The following is a 19,232-nucleotide window of genomic DNA, read 5'->3' on the forward strand; positions in this document are numbered from 1 at the left end:
AGTGAAGAGCTGCTGTGCTTTTCTTCAGCTGTTAACGTGCCTAGAGGGTGTAGTGGCCATCTGTCTGTAAGGCAGGTATCTCAGCAGACTGCAGGGAACGTGAAGAGTGAGTGCCACTGGCCCTGTCTCCAAGTATTGTGGCAGTGGATAAAGAAACAACAACCTAATCTTTTAAAGAGTTGCAGTCTCCATCTCTTTGCATGAGATTATCTTTTCCCACTGAGCGGGGTTGCCTCTGGAAACTAGGTTGTTGTAGACATGGAAAAAAATTCTAAGATTATTTCCTCTCTTCAGTCTGAAATGCAAATTGATTTCTGACGAGTCCATGAAGAGTCTTCATTGTTAGCCTTTTCCCTGGTGACTCGTGAAGCTGTAACTCTTCTGAATTTATTTTTCACACAGAACAGCATGTATTTTCCCTACTGTTGACCTCTGACTGTGCTACAAGGATGAGAAGTTTTGAAGGGAAGGCTGTTTCTTGCAGTAATCAGTGTAGCAGCAGGCATTTGTTGAGCCTAGGCGTTCAGGACAGTAATTCAGGGAAAAGGCAGCCAAATCTGTTTTTGGATGTTCAGACTCTCCTGAGAACAATTCCCAAGACAGCCCTCACAGTTTGCGCCTGCATTCAGAGGACGGTGCCTTGTATGACGGAGCCAGCTGCCTTCCCTGATTCAACACAGGTGCTGTGTCGTCGTGGCCACGGGTTTGTGAGTGTCCATGGGCTTGCTCTTTCTTTTTCTCCGAATTGTTTTGTGCCAAGAAGGCCCGGTCGCTAGCTGTGCTTCCCACTGCTCTGCTAGTGATTGTTACAACAACAAGAAGTAACCCTGCAGTGATTTCATCAAAACACTTACTCCCTGCGGTGCATTTCAGCTTCTTATTGGAATACTTTGGATTAACAGAGCCTTAGAGGAAGAATAAAGAAGTCTTTGTGTTTGTCAAGGATTTTAACTAGTGAGTAAGTGGCAGCCTCCTAGTTTGCAGAGAGAAAGAGCAATTTGATCTTATGTGTTTCTCTTTGAAACCGTGCACATCTTGTTTTGCTGAGGACTTAAGTTCTTTTTTTTTTTTTTTGAAAAAAAAAACTTGATATTTCTATCATCTTTATCCTGGGAGAGCTTGGTTTTTCCCTGGCTTTACACCTGGTGTGACTGCTTCACACTTGTGTTATGCACGTATATAATGCCACCAGTATGAAGTGCTAGGTAGGGCTCGCTGTCACAGTTACACAGGAACTGTCAAGCAATGGGCTTTGATTTCAGCGGTGAGCGGCATGTGTAGCTGAAGCCAAAATTTGGCCTTCTGTAATAATGGAGGACCAAAGCAATATACAAAAACTGACATTAGTCCCTTGAGTCACCAGGTCCTGCAGTAAACACAGTTTGTCAGATAGAGGGGTCAAGTGTGATTTGAATTGAGGTGAAGCTTGTTTTAAAATATTAAATAAACACATTTGTAACTCGGGGAGAACAGTAAGTCATCTCTGACATGCATGTCACAGGCCGAGTAATTTTCACCCAGTTACTCCAGGGTTGTACTCACAATATTAATGTAGTATCAGTATGACTATGCAGCAATTCAAATCACAGTGTATATCTGAATGTTCATGGGAAGAAAAAGAGTCTATTTACTTTTTATGCTTTCTGCTCTGGAGCTTAGGAAACCTTGGGCAGCCTGAGGAGTGACACTGGACTGTTAGCTCTATGGATGGTTGTGTGAGTGTTTCTAGCTTAATTTACCGATGAATGTATGTTGAGTTTGCATTAGCTAAGTGTTAAATGGCAATAAAGGTATTAAGAGTTAATGGAAAATGTAGTACAGAGAGGCTATTGCTTTTGAATAGTACATTTTTGAATAATTGTGTTCCCGGTTGATTTGTTTTTATAGATCTCTTCCATGTCATTCTTTGTGCTTTTTGAAGTAAATTTCTGTGAGGAACAGATGAAATCTAATTTGCTATGTGGCTTGCATTTAACAGATATTTTATTGCTGTGGCATTTTATGTAAGTTATTAATTGCAAAGCGCATTATGATGTGCAATTCTAATTCTAGCTAATTTGATTACCCTTGCAACACAGTGCAACTTTTCTTTAGGAAACTCTTGTTAGCATGTAATAAGATCTTGCAGTTGGGAAGGGAAAAAAAACCCCAAGCTGCTTGAGTGCTCCATTTTCCTAGTCCCATGCTTAAAATCACAGTGCCCTATTCTAGTGCTGTGCAGACATGGAACAGTGTGTTGTCCTGCTCCAGCACTGCTGCTGAAAGGATTGGAAAGACTATCCATAAAGATAACTGTATTTAGAAATATTATCAAGAGCGATTAACCAGTCTCAGTGCTACAATCTTAATATGGCTCCTGAGAGCGCTGTATCTAGCTAAAAATCTGCTTGCTTAACAATGGGTAAATGTGCTGAGCTGCAGAGACGCGTGCTCCTTAGTCTGTCTTTCAGGTAGACCACAGATGGAAAGACAGTCTGATGATCTGGATGCCAACCGGGGATTTAACAATTGTCGCTCAGTTTTCTAGTTTGAAGCTTTCTGAATAATCACTGATGTTCATATTAGGCTTTTGTGGAACTGAACGGTAGTCACAGAATCACAGAATGGTAGGGGTTGAAAGGGACCTCTGGAGATCATCTAGTCCAGCCCCCCTGCCAAAGCAGGTTCACCTAGAGCAGGTTGCACAGGAATGCACCCAGGCAGGTTTTGAATATCTCCAGAGAAGGATATTCAAAGAAGGATAGTCCACATGAGCCACAGTTGCTTATCTGTTAAACAGAAATAGCAGTGCTCTTCTGCCATCCAACACTGTGGGGAGGATGGCGTTTCATCCAGGAACGGCCAAGATGCAGTAGTATGGTCAGAGAAGTACTGAGATGGAGAAATTAAACAGTATGACAAACAATATTCAATGAATGCTGAATGCTCTCATTTAAGCATACTTAAATGTAAAAAATCAACCAGATTCATACATACACATTGTCAGAATTTTTTGGCAAAATGTTTTTCTACAGATAAATGCTCTATTGAGGGAACACAACTTTATGCAAAAGTATTTTGGTTTCTGTGAAGCTTTCTTTGTGAAGGGGCCTTTGTTCCAAAGTGAAGAATTCACTGTCTTCATCTGCCTGTGCAGCCCCTCATGAGTTGGGAAAGGCCTAAGTTCAAGTTCAGGCTTTTCCTGATTCAGAGCAAGGCTGTAAATCTGTTGTCCGCTTCCCAGGTGGAAGGTGCAGCAACGGTTACTGGCTGTTGTGATTCAGACTCCAGTGGAGTGGTAAGAGGAAATCACAGATCGCTTCCACGCTGTTTTTGAAAGCAGGATTCTTGTCTTCTGTGTTCCACTGATGATGATTATGTTATTAAATAATTAAAATACAGATCTTGGATCATATTGAGATGTAGTACAGAATACCAATTGCAGAGTTTGTTTATTTGTTGTTCAATACCTTTGTTTTCACCTTTCAGGGTGTGCTGATGGTTGGTCCTCCTGGCACTGGAAAAACAATGCTAGCGAAAGCTGTTGCTACAGAATGCGGAACAACATTCTTCAATGTGTCTTCTTCTACCCTGACGTCTAAATACAGGGGCGAGTCTGAGAAGCTGGTCCGCCTCTTGTTTGAAATGGTATGTCCTCAGTGATGTGATCTGGGGATCACTGGCGTGAGGAAGGACATCTCACTTGGTTTCCTGCCCTGCCAGTAGCATGTAAAGCATGGAGTTCATTGAACTGACACCCCCTCACTCAGTTAGAAAAACACAATCTCTGTGTTTCCATCCTTTTCTGGTATGTTGTTGAGGATTAAAAGGAAAACAGTTGAACACCCATGTTTAGGATAGCATTTTTCAGACTAAACGTAGAGTCGTGACCTTGACAGAAATTCAGTTCTTATTCAGTTTGGGGTAATGACACCATAGGAAGTATATTTGAAATTGGAAGGGATTTGGAACTGTTATTCTAGAAGCAGTACATGTTTTAGTTCTGTTTCTGTTCTGAACGATGGACACAAGCCTCTCGGTGAAGTTGTGGGTACAGTCTGTCATACGGGGTATGGGAAGGACATGCCCGTGTGGACCTACACTGAAGAGTCAGTCACCTCTTTGGGATCCTTATTGCACTTCTACCATACTCTCAGTTAAATCCTGTCTCTCTTGAGGTAGGCTGAGCTCCCTTCTGGCCCCTGTGCTTCCCCCTCACCAGCACAAAACGCTTGGCATGAAAACTGCCTGTATTTTGATTGTGTGCCTTTCCCCCTTTGCAAGACCAATTGCTGAGGAAAACCAACTGACACTGAAAGGCCCCTGACTCAACAAGTAAAATTGAAAATGTATAAACTTCAGCATATGCCAGACTGTTTGTAAATCAAGATTTTGAATTACTTTCTTGTGACAAGCAGGGAAGATATGTATGTAGTAGTCTGGTGGGACTGGGTGGTAGTCTGATGAGGGCCTGTGCTTGCTGCTGCATCCTTAATGTTTTCATTTGAATAAAGGCGAGGTTTTACGCTCCAACAACAATCTTCATTGATGAGATAGATTCCATCTGCAGCCGCAGAGGCACGTCCGACGAACACGAGGCGAGTCGCAGAGTCAAGTCAGAGCTGCTTGTGCAAATGGACGGTAACAAGCGTTTGGATCTGCCTTTGGGGCTGGGGTGCTGTTTCTTTACCGGCAGGAGCATAAGAACTTGAGCAATTTGCAAAACCTGGCTTTATGATTAGGGGAAATATAAGGCAGAACTTGGGAGCTGTGTATTGTTTGAGTGTTTGAAGGCAGGTGGCTGAAAAGGGTGTTCTGCTTTACTTTTTATAAAATGGCCATTTTGATGGTAAATTGAAAACTCGTATTTAAGAGGTAGAGACTCTAGGAGAAGCAGATAATGGAGATTTGTGCAGTTTAATACAGGTCCTTTGTTTAAATTGCATCAAAATTAATTTCTCCCATTTGCTAGAGTCTCCAGCTCAGGGACCCCATTGTGAGATCCGATTTTGCTGTATTCTGTGATGGCAGCTAATATTACCCCTTTTAATCAAATTTAGTACCTGTGTGCAGGTGCACATAACAAGGATGGTCATCAGAGGAATAGTGTATGGTGCAGTGGTTTGATAACCACCTCTGTATTGCAATTATTGTTTAACTGCTATTTATAATGTCCTCAAATGCACAGGTTCATTGTGGTAAACTCAGGGTAGACAACTTTTGGCCCCGAAGTGGTAATTTCTTTGCAGTCCTCATTTGGGAGGCCAAAGAGTGATTCTCTTTCTTCTGTGGCCAGATTTAGCAGAGAGAACTCTTTCGGTGGAACTAGTAGGGCCACAGTCACGTATGACTGTGTTATTAGCACTGTCAAAGAAAGCCCTCCCCTTAGTCAGCAAAAGAATGAGCTGTCCCTCTCTCTGTGACAATGATGGTCTTGTCACACCTAAGCTGTGGGAAGTTTGGAAAAGGGCACTGGGACTATATAGAGCTGTTGCTTAGCTTTGTCCAGGCTTTTGCAATGTTTGTCTGTGTAGCATTTCTTAGCAAGGATCTCAATCAATAAGAGCCGTGGAGTGAAATTGCTCTAAACCATTGTGCTTGCAGGGGTAGGTGGTGCTCTGGAAAATGATGACCCTTCCAAGATGGTTATGGTATTAGCAGCTACAAATTTTCCCTGGGATATCGATGAAGCTCTCCGACGGAGACTGGAGAAGAGGATTTATATACCTTTGCCTACAGGTATGTTTGCTATCAGCGTTTTCCTTTAAAATGGCCTTTGTAAGACCAACTTAGGACTGCTGCAGGACTGTTGGGTTTGGGAAGAATCTTTACGTTTTTGTGATGAGCAGTGAAATTCAGGAGTTAATCATTTGGCTGGGTTGCTTTATTTTTAAGGGGAGTGAGAGAAAGAAAAAAAAAATACTACTTGCTTGGGGGCTTAAAAACAAAGAGCTGCAGCATTTCATTGCAAGCCCATTGATGGGTTCTTACATTTTGAAAGAGAGTTAGCTTTAATGAGCCTGGAATTATTTTAAATGTTTAACAGTCAATCCTTGAGTGATCATCAAAGGCAGCCTTTGGACATGTTCAGAAATATTGCAAATGCACTCCGTGCCCTTGCAGACAAATGCAAAGAAGTGGATCCATGAATTTTCACTTACAGGCTTAGTTCATTGTAAATCACTGCTTGCTCTCCTTTATGACTGTGCTTCGAGTCACTCAGAATGCAGCAGGCTGATTGCTTTCCTGCCCTAAGACATCTCGGCTTGTATTGTCTTTCCTAGCTGTCATTCACCTGTCCTATTAATTTTGAGATTCCTATCACTTGAAGTTTGCATAGCTTCGTTTCTTCTTGGTACAGTGGATGCCTCATCTCTCTGCATGAGCACTCAAGATAACAAGATGCGTGTTCGTGGTGACAGCAGTTGTGATTGAGTTTAGCAGGTATAAGGACACTTAATAGTTCTACAGCTTGTCTTTGCAACAGCTCCTAACAGGATGCTTGTCTTTATGACCAATTAGTTTAAAATCCTATCAGCTCTTGCTCCTGTTCCTAATTAAACCAGATTGTTTTTTGACACAGTGCATTACACCCTGGACAACATACAAGATGTGCTCCAGTTTTTATTTCCAATCTTATGTTCTGTTACGTCTTCTGTACACAAGAATGTTGAGCTGTTCTGGGCAAGTCTAAATGATGCATGTATAACCGTGCTGTGTGATTTCATGTGGTCAGACATTTTAATTGAAAAAGTGATATGTCATATATACACCTAGGCTTGTGTAGCCTAGGTGTGGAATTTGATGTAGCCTATATTGTGGAATTTGATGCAAGTATATATTCTACCATGTTTCATTTTCAAAATACTGCAAGGACTTGCTTATCTCCATAGCAAAGATTAGAGGAATGTTCTCTGATACAGGACACTCTCTGCAGGTATGCTATATGTACGTTGTACTCTGTAAATAATAAATCTCCATTTTATAGCCAGTGCCAGTTGTGTATGATTGATAACTCTGTATTCTTGACAGTTGTGCAAAGCACACAAAACCAGCAGCTTTAGACAAGCTGCTATTTCTCCTCCCCCCTTTTTTTAATTAGGGACATCAATAAATAAAATGTAAGTGTGGATATTTCCTTAAGACTTTTAGCCTTTTCTACTGCTACTTCTTCTGTGGTGGTTGTCCTCTTTCCTAGGTCATAAAAATTGGCCACTGTGGAAATAAAGATGCTGAGCTGGTGATGTGGTTTAACCCCAGCTGGCAACTAAGCACCACGCAGCCTCTCGCTCACTCCCCCTGCTGGGATGGGGGAGACAATCAAAAGAGTAAAAGTGAGAAAACTCATGGATTGAGATAAAGAAATTTTAATAATTAAAGCAGAAGCCGTGCAAAACAAGGAATTAATTCACTACTTCCCCTTGGAGGCAGGTGTTCAGCCATGTCCAGGAAAGCAGGGCTCCATCATGCCTAATGGTTACTTGGGAAGACAAAATGCCGTAACTCCAAATGTCTCCCACTTCCTTCTTCTTCCCCCAACTTTATGTACTGAGCATGACATCTATGGTATGGAATATCCCTTTGGTCAGTTGGGGTCCCAGCTGTGTCAGGATCCAGCTGTCTCCTCTCGGCTTTTTGTGCATCCCCAGTCCACTTACTGGTGGGGCGATGTGAGGAGCAGAAAAGGCCTTGACTGCACAGGAACAGCCAAAACCACCAGCGTGCTATCAACACCATTCTCATCCCAAATCCAAAAATTAGCATTATGCCAGCTGCTAGTAAGAAAGTCAACTCCATCTCAGCTGAAACCATGACAGCTGGTATATTTTTCTGTACAGTAATAGCCAGGAGAGCGTTCATCGTCTTCTTCACTGCTCTTGTGCAGAATAACACTGAAGCCTAAGCTGTCAGATGTGGATTCCCTGTTGTACGCCTAGGCTGCTTAACATGCGTACCCAAATGCACATATGCACATGCCCTCTACAAGTAAAATGGTTAATTGGCTGCATAAGTGCTCATTTTCACAGCTGGTTATCAGCGTGTGCACGCTGCACCTAGGTCTGAATGTGGGATACCAGGACATTTGTATTGTAAATACATTAATAAGTTTACTGTATTAATGTGTCTGTTTTCTATCAGGCTTCAGCAGATTTCTTGGGTCCCAACTGGGTGAAGTTCTTAAACATATGCTTAAAGTTCAGCCTATTGTTAAGGGGTTTGTGCTGTCTGAAGCCCTGTTAATAGAATCCTCATTGTGGTTCTAATGAAACCGTGCGAGTAATATGCAATCAAACACTTGAACAGGGAGTGAATCCAAAGGGATGTTAAGAAAAAGGAGGCATTTGTAGGATTGTAGTTTTGTGCCCTTGGGTAGTATGTGACCAAATGCTTTGTCACCTGAGACATAACAGACATTTTTAATGATGTATGACTTTGGAAAATATCTCAAGAGTATGATGTGTCAATGTACTACTTTTAACCATATTCGTTATTGTATTTGATTGCACACTTTACTATGTTTTGTTCTGTCTCCTTTCTTGTGTTAAAACCTTTGTTTTTACTTTTCACTGAAAAAATCTAGGTTGTGTCTATGTTTTTTTTTAATGTTATTCTTGCAAGTCTTCAAACAAGTATTTTTATGTTGTAGCAAAAGGCAGAGCAGAACTACTTAAGATTAATCTTCGGGAAGTAGAACTGGATCCTGACATTAGCCTTGAAGAAATCGCTGAGAAGATTGAAGGCTATTCTGGTGCTGACATCACTAATGTTTGCAGGTATTCTACCCCCCTTAATTTTCAAATAAAACTGCATGGGAAGTCATCGTTTACATTATGTGATAAAAGGCAATGCCGACTGCAGCTGGAGCCACGCTGACAGTGACTACATTTGAGGCCCAAATCTGTTTACTGGAACCATGTGTTACTGTCGTGTGGAGCAGTCTAAAGACCATGGAGTCTTTGTATGATATGTGGTTAAGTTTTCTTGGCTCTGAAGATAAAAAAATAATTGAGCAAATCTCATGTTACCATTGTCTGCATTTACTGAATAATTTTTAATGTAGCACAAACAAGGTTTGGATTTTTTTTTTTAAATCCTGTGAGTTTAAGAGCTAGAATTTTGTGATGCAAAGGAACCTTTCACAGAATACTTCTTCAGGGCTTGTATACACTATTTGTTTGGACAGCCTCCAGTGCTGCATGGTCTTGGTTTCTGCCCGAATCTTTTACGTACAAGGCTGATACAGGTAGTTTATAGCATTAGTGTTGAATTTATTTCCATCCTGTTCCCACAATTTGTTTCATTTTTTGACAAATGAGGCTTTTCTGATGGAGGATAGATATTTGAAAAAACTTATATCAGTAGGAAGTCTATGTCCCTTACAATGTTAGGATCCCTGCCAACAGAAACTGATCCTTTAAGAACGTGGGTTGGGATTTTTTTTCTTCCCCTGCTGCTTTGCTGAAATTGTGAAATGATTTCATGGTTTTGAAAACTTGGCGTGTGTCACATGGCGCAATAGTTACCTGTTCTCTCTGAGGCCTGTGTTATCCCTTGCTGGGAAAAAACCTGGGGAAAATGTCATTTCAGACTGCATGTTGGCCCTGGTGTGAGAAATGGGCAGTGTTTCTCCATGCCAGTGGGCCACGCTGGCAGCACCCAAACTGGGGAGGAGTCAGAGCAGGTAGAGTGTGAGGAGCCACAGGCACCGATGGCCTCAGCCCTGCAGGGCCATGTGCCACTCGTGTCTGACGCCTCCTGCTCTGCCCTTTACAGATTCAGGTGCTACGTGCCAGCAGGCAACAGAGCTGCGCTGCACTGCAAACACTTGCTGACTGTCCTTTTGGGGAGAAGGTTGAAATCCAAGGGGATGAGGGTGCAAAATCCAGACTACTTTAAAAAAAAAAAAAGTCGAGTGCAGTTCCTCTCCCACCCTGCCCTTTCCTGCACTGAAGCTGTAAAATTTCATCTCTATGAAAAAGAGGTTTTCAGTTTTATAGTTTTAATTATCTCTGCACATTTACCATATGCTTAAATGGATTTTGGTGCCAATGCATTCTTTCTGTTGAATTAATGTAGTGATCTGGGAACATGGAAGCTAACAAAGATGTGAACCGCATCTTCTATGGTAAATAAATGCTCTCTTAAATGTTCCTGCCAGTGGTTTCTAGCAAGAGAATACAATCAAAATTCATAGGCTTACAGCACATGCTGCTAGCAATTAGCTCCCATACATTGTCCTGTATTTCCAGGGATGCTTCTTTAATGGCAATGAGACGACGTATTAACGGCTTAACTCCAGAAGAGATTCGTGCACTTTCTAAAGAGGAGCTTCAGATGCCTGTTACCAAAGGGGACTTTGAGCTGGCTCTGAAGAAAATCTCCAAATCTGTTTCTGCTGCAGACCTGGAGAAGTATGAAAAATGGATGGCGGAGTTTGGATCTGCTTAATCTCAGTGACAGCTCTCCTTTGCTAAGAGTTTTATGGTTTTTGTTGTTTTCACTTGCAAAATGAGTTAGAAATCTTTTTAGAGGTTTAATAAAAGGTCTGCCTCTGCCCCCATCCCACCTCCTTCTGGTGACAAGATCTTTTAAATTCCATTTACCTTTAAAGGGAATGAACACAACAATGAGGTGATACTGTAAAAGATATTTTATCTCTGAAATAGTAAAATAAGACAAACAGGAAGGGAAAAATTATACTTGTGAGGATAATCTTTTTATTTTTCCAATGAAGAGCAGTGTTACTTAACCTCCACGTAGTCATCTTTCATGGCTGGAATCAATAAATCAGCTGGGGGATTTGACTCTGGAGGAGCTAACAAGGGCTCGCTGTACCCCCTGCTCTTCAGTGCTGCATTTCTGTTGAGCTGCTGACTCTGCCTCCCTTGAATGTGGCATTGAAGTTACTGTTCTCTCTCTGCTTGGATATTCAGAGCAAAGCCTGTGGATTAATTGCCATTACACAGAGGAAATGAGGATCAGTTTTCCATCAAGACATGAGCTCGGCTCTCCTCTCATCTACACCCATTTGGAACTGATGTCACTTCGGACTGGAATGATGTTACCTGCGACAACGTCTGATGGAAATGAGAGGAAAAGGGCCTTCATTGCTCACAGTCTGGTTTAAGCTTGATCTCTGAACATAGTTTGTATCAGTTTGACCCATAGACACTTTGAAGTTTGACCAGTAGGCACTTTGATTTAAGTTATGTCTTGCACTTTTATGCTTATGTGTCAGCCTATACTTTTTCTGTGATGTCTAGATATTATTATTACTGTTATTTAAGTACCAAGAGTTTAAAACAGTAAAGACACTAATATCAAGGCTGTCTTTAAAACACAAGGCTGTCCTTAAAACATGTGGTTGTGGACTTCCACTTCTTTTGATCAGACATAGACTCTTTCCTAACTTTACTAGGCAATGGAATTTGCACCCATTTATGTTGTAGAACTGTTCATGCTTCCTAATTTTTTTTAATGAAGTTTTCTTAAAAATGTGTGTATGTTACTGATTTAGGGGAAAATAATCTGTACAATCTCATTTATGTTCTTATTTGTTTCTTCCCTTCTCATGTACAAGTGCAGCGATGAGAAGGGCTGGGTTATAAATTCTAGCGTGAGAAACCCTCTCTCTAGAGTGTAACTGTCATGCTGACTATGAGCTTTTCACAGACTCGGGCTGCGAGTCTGACATATGAAGGTTTCCTGTGGTAGGAAGGAGAAGGAGAGGTCAGATTTACAGAGGAACATGCAAGCTCTCCAATTTTTGGAGATTTTGTGAGCTTGGTGTATCTTGGTGGATGTGAGTTGCTGTGTGGTTCAGGAAGTATTCTGGCCTTCGGCTCTCTGCTGAGACTCCTAGTGGCATAGTGAGATGGGGCAAACTGGAGCAAGAAACAGATTAACACCTCCTCTTGAATGGGACTGTATCCTTATTTGCTCTCTTTGGCTAGTTCTTGGAAGCTCCCAGTAACGTCAGTAATTCAGCACAGTGGTCTCTTGGGCCGTGAACCACTAAGACAAATGCTGCTCAACTGTTTCTACTGTTCAATAGCAAGGACTGTCTGGATACGTGCGTGACGGCTCTGCAGCATCTGTCTGATTACATGAGCCACTTCTGAAGCTGTTTTACCATTGCTGCTTTGTCTGTCAGTATTCCTTTTCCTTTCTTTGTATGCGAAGACCACATCTCGGATTGATCCTGCCGTTTTAAAGGGCTGCCCCAATTTGCATGAAGAAACACCATAGAGATTCTGTCAATCTTGCATTTCCCATGAAACTCAGCCAGGGCTCTAGAAGTGTGTTTCCATGTGGCACTCCAGAAAAATATCTTCTGCGGCCCCCGGGCTGGTTGGGAGACAGCTGCTGTTCATGTCTTTCCAAGGACAGAGCACCTCCGCTGCCTGCCACTAGGCCCTGTTACACTCCCGGACAGGAAGGTTAGTGCAGAAAGAACACCAGCTTTTACTCTTTTTACCCACAGGGAGAATAAATGCTTATTTCCTGACCAGTTTGCAGTAACTGCACAGTAAAGTCCTTGGGATTCACAATACCTGTGGCTGTTGGAAGGTGAGCAAGCGGAAGCTGGGTTGACTCTCTATAATTTTTGGATAAATTCCTTCTAGGGCTAGTCTGTGCCTTCCAGGGAATAACTGAACTTTACAGGTAGAAAGCTTTGAAAACATTGGTACTGTCTGTCATTTCTTCCTTCTATGAAAGCTGTAGGCTGCAGCCATTACTCCTTTTGTTTGTTTGTTTGTTTGTTTTACTGCAGCAGAAGTAAGTAAAGCTACACGAATCTTTTGTGGCCAGTGCCAGATTAGCACTTCACGGTCTCTCATGAGAGAGGCCGTTGCTGCCCGAGAACCTTTCTACAGAAGCAAGATCTAGAAGGGGATAGACATGAGTGCCAGTAACTTACCCTGTTCAGCTGCCCAAGAGCAGCGCTGGGATTCAGCAGTTGCTGCTGAGAAAGGTCTAAGGACCGGTTTTCTCAGTTTCCTGTTGCCAGCAGTGCCCTTCCTGCTGATGAAAGCACAGCGTTTAGCAAAAATGTCATTCCTTAGCTCTTGGATGAACCTCTTACCTTAAGGTGTTAAACTTCCCTCTTGTATATTAAGCAAAATTCACTCTACTGGGCATTCTCTCTAGTAGGAATTATTCAGATGCTGTGGTCTTTTTCTCTAAAGGTCATGATTTCTGCCCCAAACATGTTTTTCCTGTACAGGTCCATTCATCATTTACTGCTGCAGAACAGAAAAGTGAAAGTTTCCAGGCTGCAGATATTTATATGTACGATGGTTGTGCCCAAGCATTACACCCGTGACTTGGGCTCCGCTAAGTCAGGCACCCTGCAAGACAGAGACCATCCCTTCTTTGCTGAGACTTTTCAGGAGAGGGATCTGACCCTGAACGCTGACATCTTTACCAGGTCACTCTGGTGCCCTCACCTAGGTGGGCTTGGAGACTGGGTTGTTAACTTAAGAGGGGAGCCAGCAGCGGGGTGCAGCAGGGAGCAACCAGGGAAGGAAGGCTGGGCCAACAGCGGCAGCGACTCGAGGCCCTAAGGATGGACTTACGGCTCAGTGTAAGTCCAGTTCATGTCCTGCTGCAGAAAACCCTTGTGTAGGGGTGTTGGGTTCCTCAGAGAGCAACCCATGGGTTCCTCAGAGAGCAATGTACGAGCATATCACAGCCTGCTGTGACAATTTGTTCCATCTGTGTCTGTGGAGATACACGTGCACACGTGTGTATGTGTATATATATGCACACAATGTGGTGTGCTTCAGTAGTTTGTACCTAAATTACATAAAAAACATGTTTTGAAGCTGTGTTTATGTGTCTCTTTCTAAACATCTGTGAAGGCCCTCTTGGGTGGCGCTGTTAATTTTTGTACAATAAGCAATCTGGTTGTATGAAGTAATAAATGTACGCGTAGAGTCTGCGTGTCTCACTGGGGTTGGGCTGTGAGGGCTTTGCTGGTAGCTCTTTCCAAAGGCTGCCATACAATGCAGAGCTTTTCAGCATGTCGTGGTGGTGTTGGACTCGCCAAAGTTCTGGACCGAGAGCAGTTAAAGCAGAGTCTGGTTTTTTTGGATAACGCTGTCAGCAATGCTTTCCCTCTTAAATCGTCCTTTCCTTGCCACAAGCTATAAAACGGGGAATGCTCCAATGCCCAGCACATGGGAGGAGGGTGGGGGAGAGGAGAGCAGAGGCCCCAGCAGATGTTCAGTGTTAGCACCTGATGCAGACCTCACAGAGCCGGGCAGGCTTTTTTATTACTTGCCCCTGGGCTGGAAGTATAATCAGGCTCCGGAGAAGCTATATCGTCAGCTGCCTGCTAACCAGAAGACTTTCAAGAGCAAAACTTCTGTTAGGAAAGAGCTTTCAAACTTGGAAAGAGACCCCGAGTCTCTTAGGACTGAGCTGATTATTTGAATTTTCTCACTAACTTCCTTATGAAAGAATGTGTAGTTTCCAGTGTTTCATAATGCCTCGAACATGAAAGAGCGAGGAAGGGAAATTGCTGATCAAGGGATTTCGGGAGAGGTCAAGTCTTTGCATAGAAAGTTCAGCTCACCCCGGTTTAAAAGAGACTGTGAAATCCCAAAGGTGCACCGGCTTGTTCTGATCATGGCAAAGATGAAAGAGCTTGTGTGCTGTAAGGAAGCCCTCCATCAAGCGAGCAAAGACTTAGCTGTACAATCCCGGCGCAGGGAGGTGGAAGCCGCAGAGGAAATAGTGAAAAATTTTTGTCTGCTTTTGGAATAAACCGCCCCAAGTCAGTTCGCGGCCTGAGAATTTTTTTTCTGATCTGTGGTGACAGATAGGAACATGAGGAACAGGCAGGTGAAAGTGCTACTGGGGAGGAAGCGGGGACCCTGTGAGTGCCAGAGCAACAGGCTGGTGTGAAGTGGGTGTCAGCACCGTGGTGGCAGCCGGGGACCCCTTTGTGTGAGCCACCCACCGGACAATGCTGTAGGTGCAGGCTGCAGCCAAGCCAGGCAGGCGTAGTCTCAATAGCCCTCTGATGGGCTACTGAGGCTACTCCTCAGGATAAAGCCCCCTGTGATGGTGACAGCAAAGGCAGAGAGGTGCTTCGATTCAGAGAATGTGGCACGTGGTCTTCTTCCTTGCTCACATTAGGTGTTTCACGAGAGCACTGTGTGAAAACTTGGCTGTGGCTGCGGATGCTTCAATTGCCTGTGTTTTGGATCCCGGCTTCCACACGGACCTGAGCTACCAGGGCGGCAGCAGCAAGTGATGTTCCCACCTCCCGCAGCACAGGGTCGCTTGACCCTCTCTGCTTTCTAAGCCAGCCTGGTTTTGTACGCCAATCGTGACCTGTTCTTCTGACCCACTTAACACATACGCGGTTGTTCAGTACCTCTAATAGCAGAGCTCCTTTTGTGCGATACAGAGCTCGCTCTTGATCAGCTAATGTTCTATTCTCCTACACATACCTACACCTAGGTGTCTTGGAAAGATCCAGACAATTTTCTTCTTCTTCAGAAGGCCCCAACTGGCATTAAAAGCGTATGGGATGAGATGTCTTGGCTAACCTGGTTGCCCAACGCAAGAAGACTTGCCTCAACAGCCAAGGAAGTGCCACAAGCTCTAGCTTTCTTAGGAAGAGGCAAAGTGTGGGGATGTTCCCACTCCTACCACACGGGCAGAGTTAGGGCCATATCGTGTCCAAGCTCTGGTTTCTGGCTTTTGTGTGTTTGTGACTTCTTTGTTGTAGTAGGAACATTTTTCTCCGCGTTAGGAGGAAGCCATGTGGTTTAGGTTCAGTGTCTGGGTGAGGGTTTTGGGGATCCCATGATCTGGTTGGTACATGAAGTTGCTGAGCCCATTCCCAGCGTGCTTACTTTTGGAGGACAGCATCATGCATCCCGCTTGGCTGTCTGGCTGTACAGTAAAGTCGCTTACTGTGGCTGTGCAAAGTCACATATTTAGAATATTGAGCAAGATTCTCTAAAAAAGTGAGAGAAATTAGAGAGAAATTCTCTAAAAAAGAGAGACATTCTTACCACCGGATTACAACTGTGTTGCTCCCATTTGTGAGCAGTCCCTTGCATAAGCTGTTCAACTGGTGTAAAAGAAACTGTCTTGGAAGTAAGAGGTTTTTGAACTTGACTTTGGAGAGCAGGAAAGGTAGAAAAATATTTGCCTAGAGGAAGATACCGGAGTACCCAAGATGTTGAGAGCTAAAATTTCTTCTTTTTGTGGCTTTCCTTTTTGTCTAGCAGTTACACTGCTGGGTTGCGCTTTCTGGTTCCAATTTGTTTTGAAATAATTACCATTGTTTATCCGTCTCTCCGACAGCCTTTGCAGATGAATTGGTTCCACAGAGCCCTCTTTTGCTTAGCGGTTGGTGTTCTTGCACAGCGTGTTGTGTGACATCTAATTGATCGGGCCGATGGCATGAGATCTTCCGTGTGATGTAAAGGTCACTGGAATGGTGAAGGTGAGAGGAACTGCACGGAATAGCAATTGGACTGGCGGTAGCAGAAACCATAGCAACTCTGCACAGGTTTATAAATATAACCAAGAAGAAAAAAGGGAATAACCTTAAGGAGCTGCTTGACAACACTGCAATATGCATGTTGATAAAAACGGTGGTCTTTGCGTCTTTGCCAGCGAGGAGAACGTGTGTAAGAGGGTGGAAGTGGCTCGGTGAACAAAGGAAGCCAACAGCAGGTGTTGCCGACAGGTTTTGTCTCCCAGACTTGCTGCTTAAAAACATGCCCATCTCCAGGGCCGGTTTGTTACAGCCACTACAAACCCCACCTTTTAGGTAATCAAATTTGTCTTCCTAGTAGCTTGCGTCCCATCTTGAAATGTCTTCAAACTTTGGGGTATGCTGGGGCCAGAATGTTTTTGGAGGGCTGGAAGAATAAGGGGATGTCGATAGTGATGTGTTTCTGTAGGGTCCTGGGGCTCTGTTGTGCCGGATACCATTCGGGTGCACAAGAAGAGATGCTGCAAATGCTGATGGGGAGCTGAGGTTGTAGGTGGATGAGGAGAGAGGTGGGCGTGAAATCACTCACCCAAGGTCCTGGCATCAGTGGAGGAGACAAAACTGTCCCTCTGTCTCCCAGTTCCTGATCCTAAAGCATACAATAGTGTTTTTCAGTTGCTTTTGATTTGCAGCCCTCCCCCCCCGCCCCCAGCACTTTTTCTACTGAGGCCAAAGATCCCTATGTTATGAATTAAACACAACAAGTTTGTTTTTCTTAAATACCTGCTGCAGGCCCTTAACAAATAGCCTGTGGTGCTCCTGGGGGCTGCAGATGATAGTTTGAAAAGCACTGGCCCATGTCATCCTAAGCTTGCCTGAATTTCTGATGGAAGAGAGTCTACAATGGATGCTGTTGATTTTATTTTCTTCTTGTTAGTTTGCTCAGAAAGATGAAGCTCAGCGAATGTGAGGTGCTTCTGGGGAGTTTGTTTACAGTGTGTTTTTTTCTGTGCAGATTAGCATTTCATCAGCATATGGCACAGCCATTTAAAATAAATATTTGGCTTTCCTTAATTTATGCTGGTGTAGAAAGGTCCCTGAGTATGCATATCTATCCCTCTGTTGTATCTAATTAGACATTTCTACCACGGTGCTGGGGGACCGGGCTCCTTCCCCCTCACCGAGGAGCTGTGATTCACGTGCTCCTCCCCTGTGTGATGGATCCACACGCCTCAGCTCAGGGGGACCAGGACAGGCAGCTGTCCCCTCCGTTGGTGGGGCTGCCGGCAGCACACGGGCAGTACTGCCAGATCAGCCTCCCTCTCTAGACCCTGGGAATTTAGATTTATTTAAGCTGGGAGCCTGCCCAGCTTAAGCAAATGCTTGGCATCCCATCCGCACTCACCTCCTTCGCCCGCCAAGGCAGCTGGGCTTTGGCAAGACACAGCCCTAAGACATCGTGTGAGAACAAACAGCTTCGGCTGGGGAGATGCTGGAGGAGGAGGTCAGGCAGCGGTGGGGTAGGACACCACGCTGGGCTGCATCCCGGTGTGCCCACTCTGTGCCAGCAAGGGAAATCAATGGTGAGGAGAGGGAAAAGCACTCCCCCAGGAACACAATACGGATGTGGATGGGAGAGGAGCAAGACGCTTATTTTAAAACAAAGGAACAAATGAAAAACTAATCAGTTTTAAGATGGAGTGGAGCCTACCACAGCCAGTGACCCAGGAGGCCTTTTCCAGCTCTGTGGCATATCCAGATGTTTTCTGTTCTCACAGATGATTTGGCAACTTTCTACTAGTTTCTAATCTAAGTAAGTTCACACTTGATTTGTATCCATCTGATCTTGTGCTAATGTTGTCTTCTAACGAGTAGGTCTTACTCCCTGATACCTATCCTACATCCCTGAATGTATTTATAGAGTCGTCCTATAAGACAACGCCTTGTGCTTTGTTAGACTGTAAGACCGACTAGACTTTGTTAGACCGACTCCTTCGGTCTCTTTTATAAGACAGATCCTCTTCAGCCACCTTTCTTTCCACTGAGCCTGATGTTTTTTTATAACACAGATCACCAGAAGTGTACGCGATGGATCCATAAGCTGCACATGGCAAGTTACCCAGCAAGGCAAGGAAAAAAAGAAATTGCCATCATGGTATGTGGCTGTCATCAAGCGAATAAACTGAGTATTTGGTTGTATCACCTATGGGAGGGCAGAAGGCTGAGCTATATTGCTCCACAGCAACTAGGACTCATTAGATAACTGAGACATGGTAGGCAGCGGGATATACAGGGAAGGGGGGTAAGATGCAGGAGCTCTCCAGGGGATGGCATGAAGAAAGATTTGGGAATTCTGTTCATGGGGGATGCAGCTAAGTGCACTCACATAGTTTGAGACCACAGCATTTCTGGGGATGTTTGGATGCTGCCCAGACAAAGGGGGAGAAGAGATTTGGGACCAGCTAACAAGCTCCAGGGCTAGCATGGTCATCAGTAACCATGGATGAGTGTGAGTGTGGAGTGACGGGATGGATCACGTCTCCCTTCTGCCAGTCTCCCTACCTCTGATGTTCTCCTGTGTACGCAGAGTCCTGCTGGGCCTGAGTTATCCTGGTGCTCGCACTCAGGTCCCCAACGCCACGAGTACCCCGTCGCTCTGTGCAGGATCCTGCTGGTACGTTGTTCTCCAGCGCATGTTCCTTCCTCTTTTGGTATCCAGAAACAAAACCGAACTGCAGCCTCCTGAAGGGACCTGTTAAGCTTGTGGCACCAGAAACCCTATTGTGCA

General features: G+C 44.1%; 1 protein-coding gene across 1 annotated transcript in view; it reads left to right on the plus strand.

Annotated features, from left to right (window-relative positions):
* Nucleotides 1-11,520, plus strand: part of KATNAL1 (katanin catalytic subunit A1 like 1) — a 44,842-nt gene extending 33,322 nt beyond the window's left edge. The window contains exons 8-12 of the mRNA XM_074144780.1: nt 3,469-3,627; nt 4,494-4,620; nt 5,584-5,718; nt 8,627-8,753; nt 10,230-11,520. Coding sequence (XP_074000881.1) covers nt 3,469-3,627; nt 4,494-4,620; nt 5,584-5,718; nt 8,627-8,753; nt 10,230-10,428 — 747 coding nt within the window. The 3' untranslated portion in view covers nt 10,429-11,520. The remainder of the gene's footprint in view (nt 1-3,468; nt 3,628-4,493; nt 4,621-5,583; nt 5,719-8,626; nt 8,754-10,229) is intronic.
* Nucleotides 11,521-19,232: the final 7,712 nt, after the last annotated feature.

The sequence above is a fragment of the Numenius arquata genome, chromosome 1, assembly GCF_964106895.1.
Source record: "Numenius arquata chromosome 1, bNumArq3.hap1.1, whole genome shotgun sequence".
NCBI lineage: Eukaryota > Metazoa > Chordata > Aves > Charadriiformes > Scolopacidae > Numenius > Numenius arquata.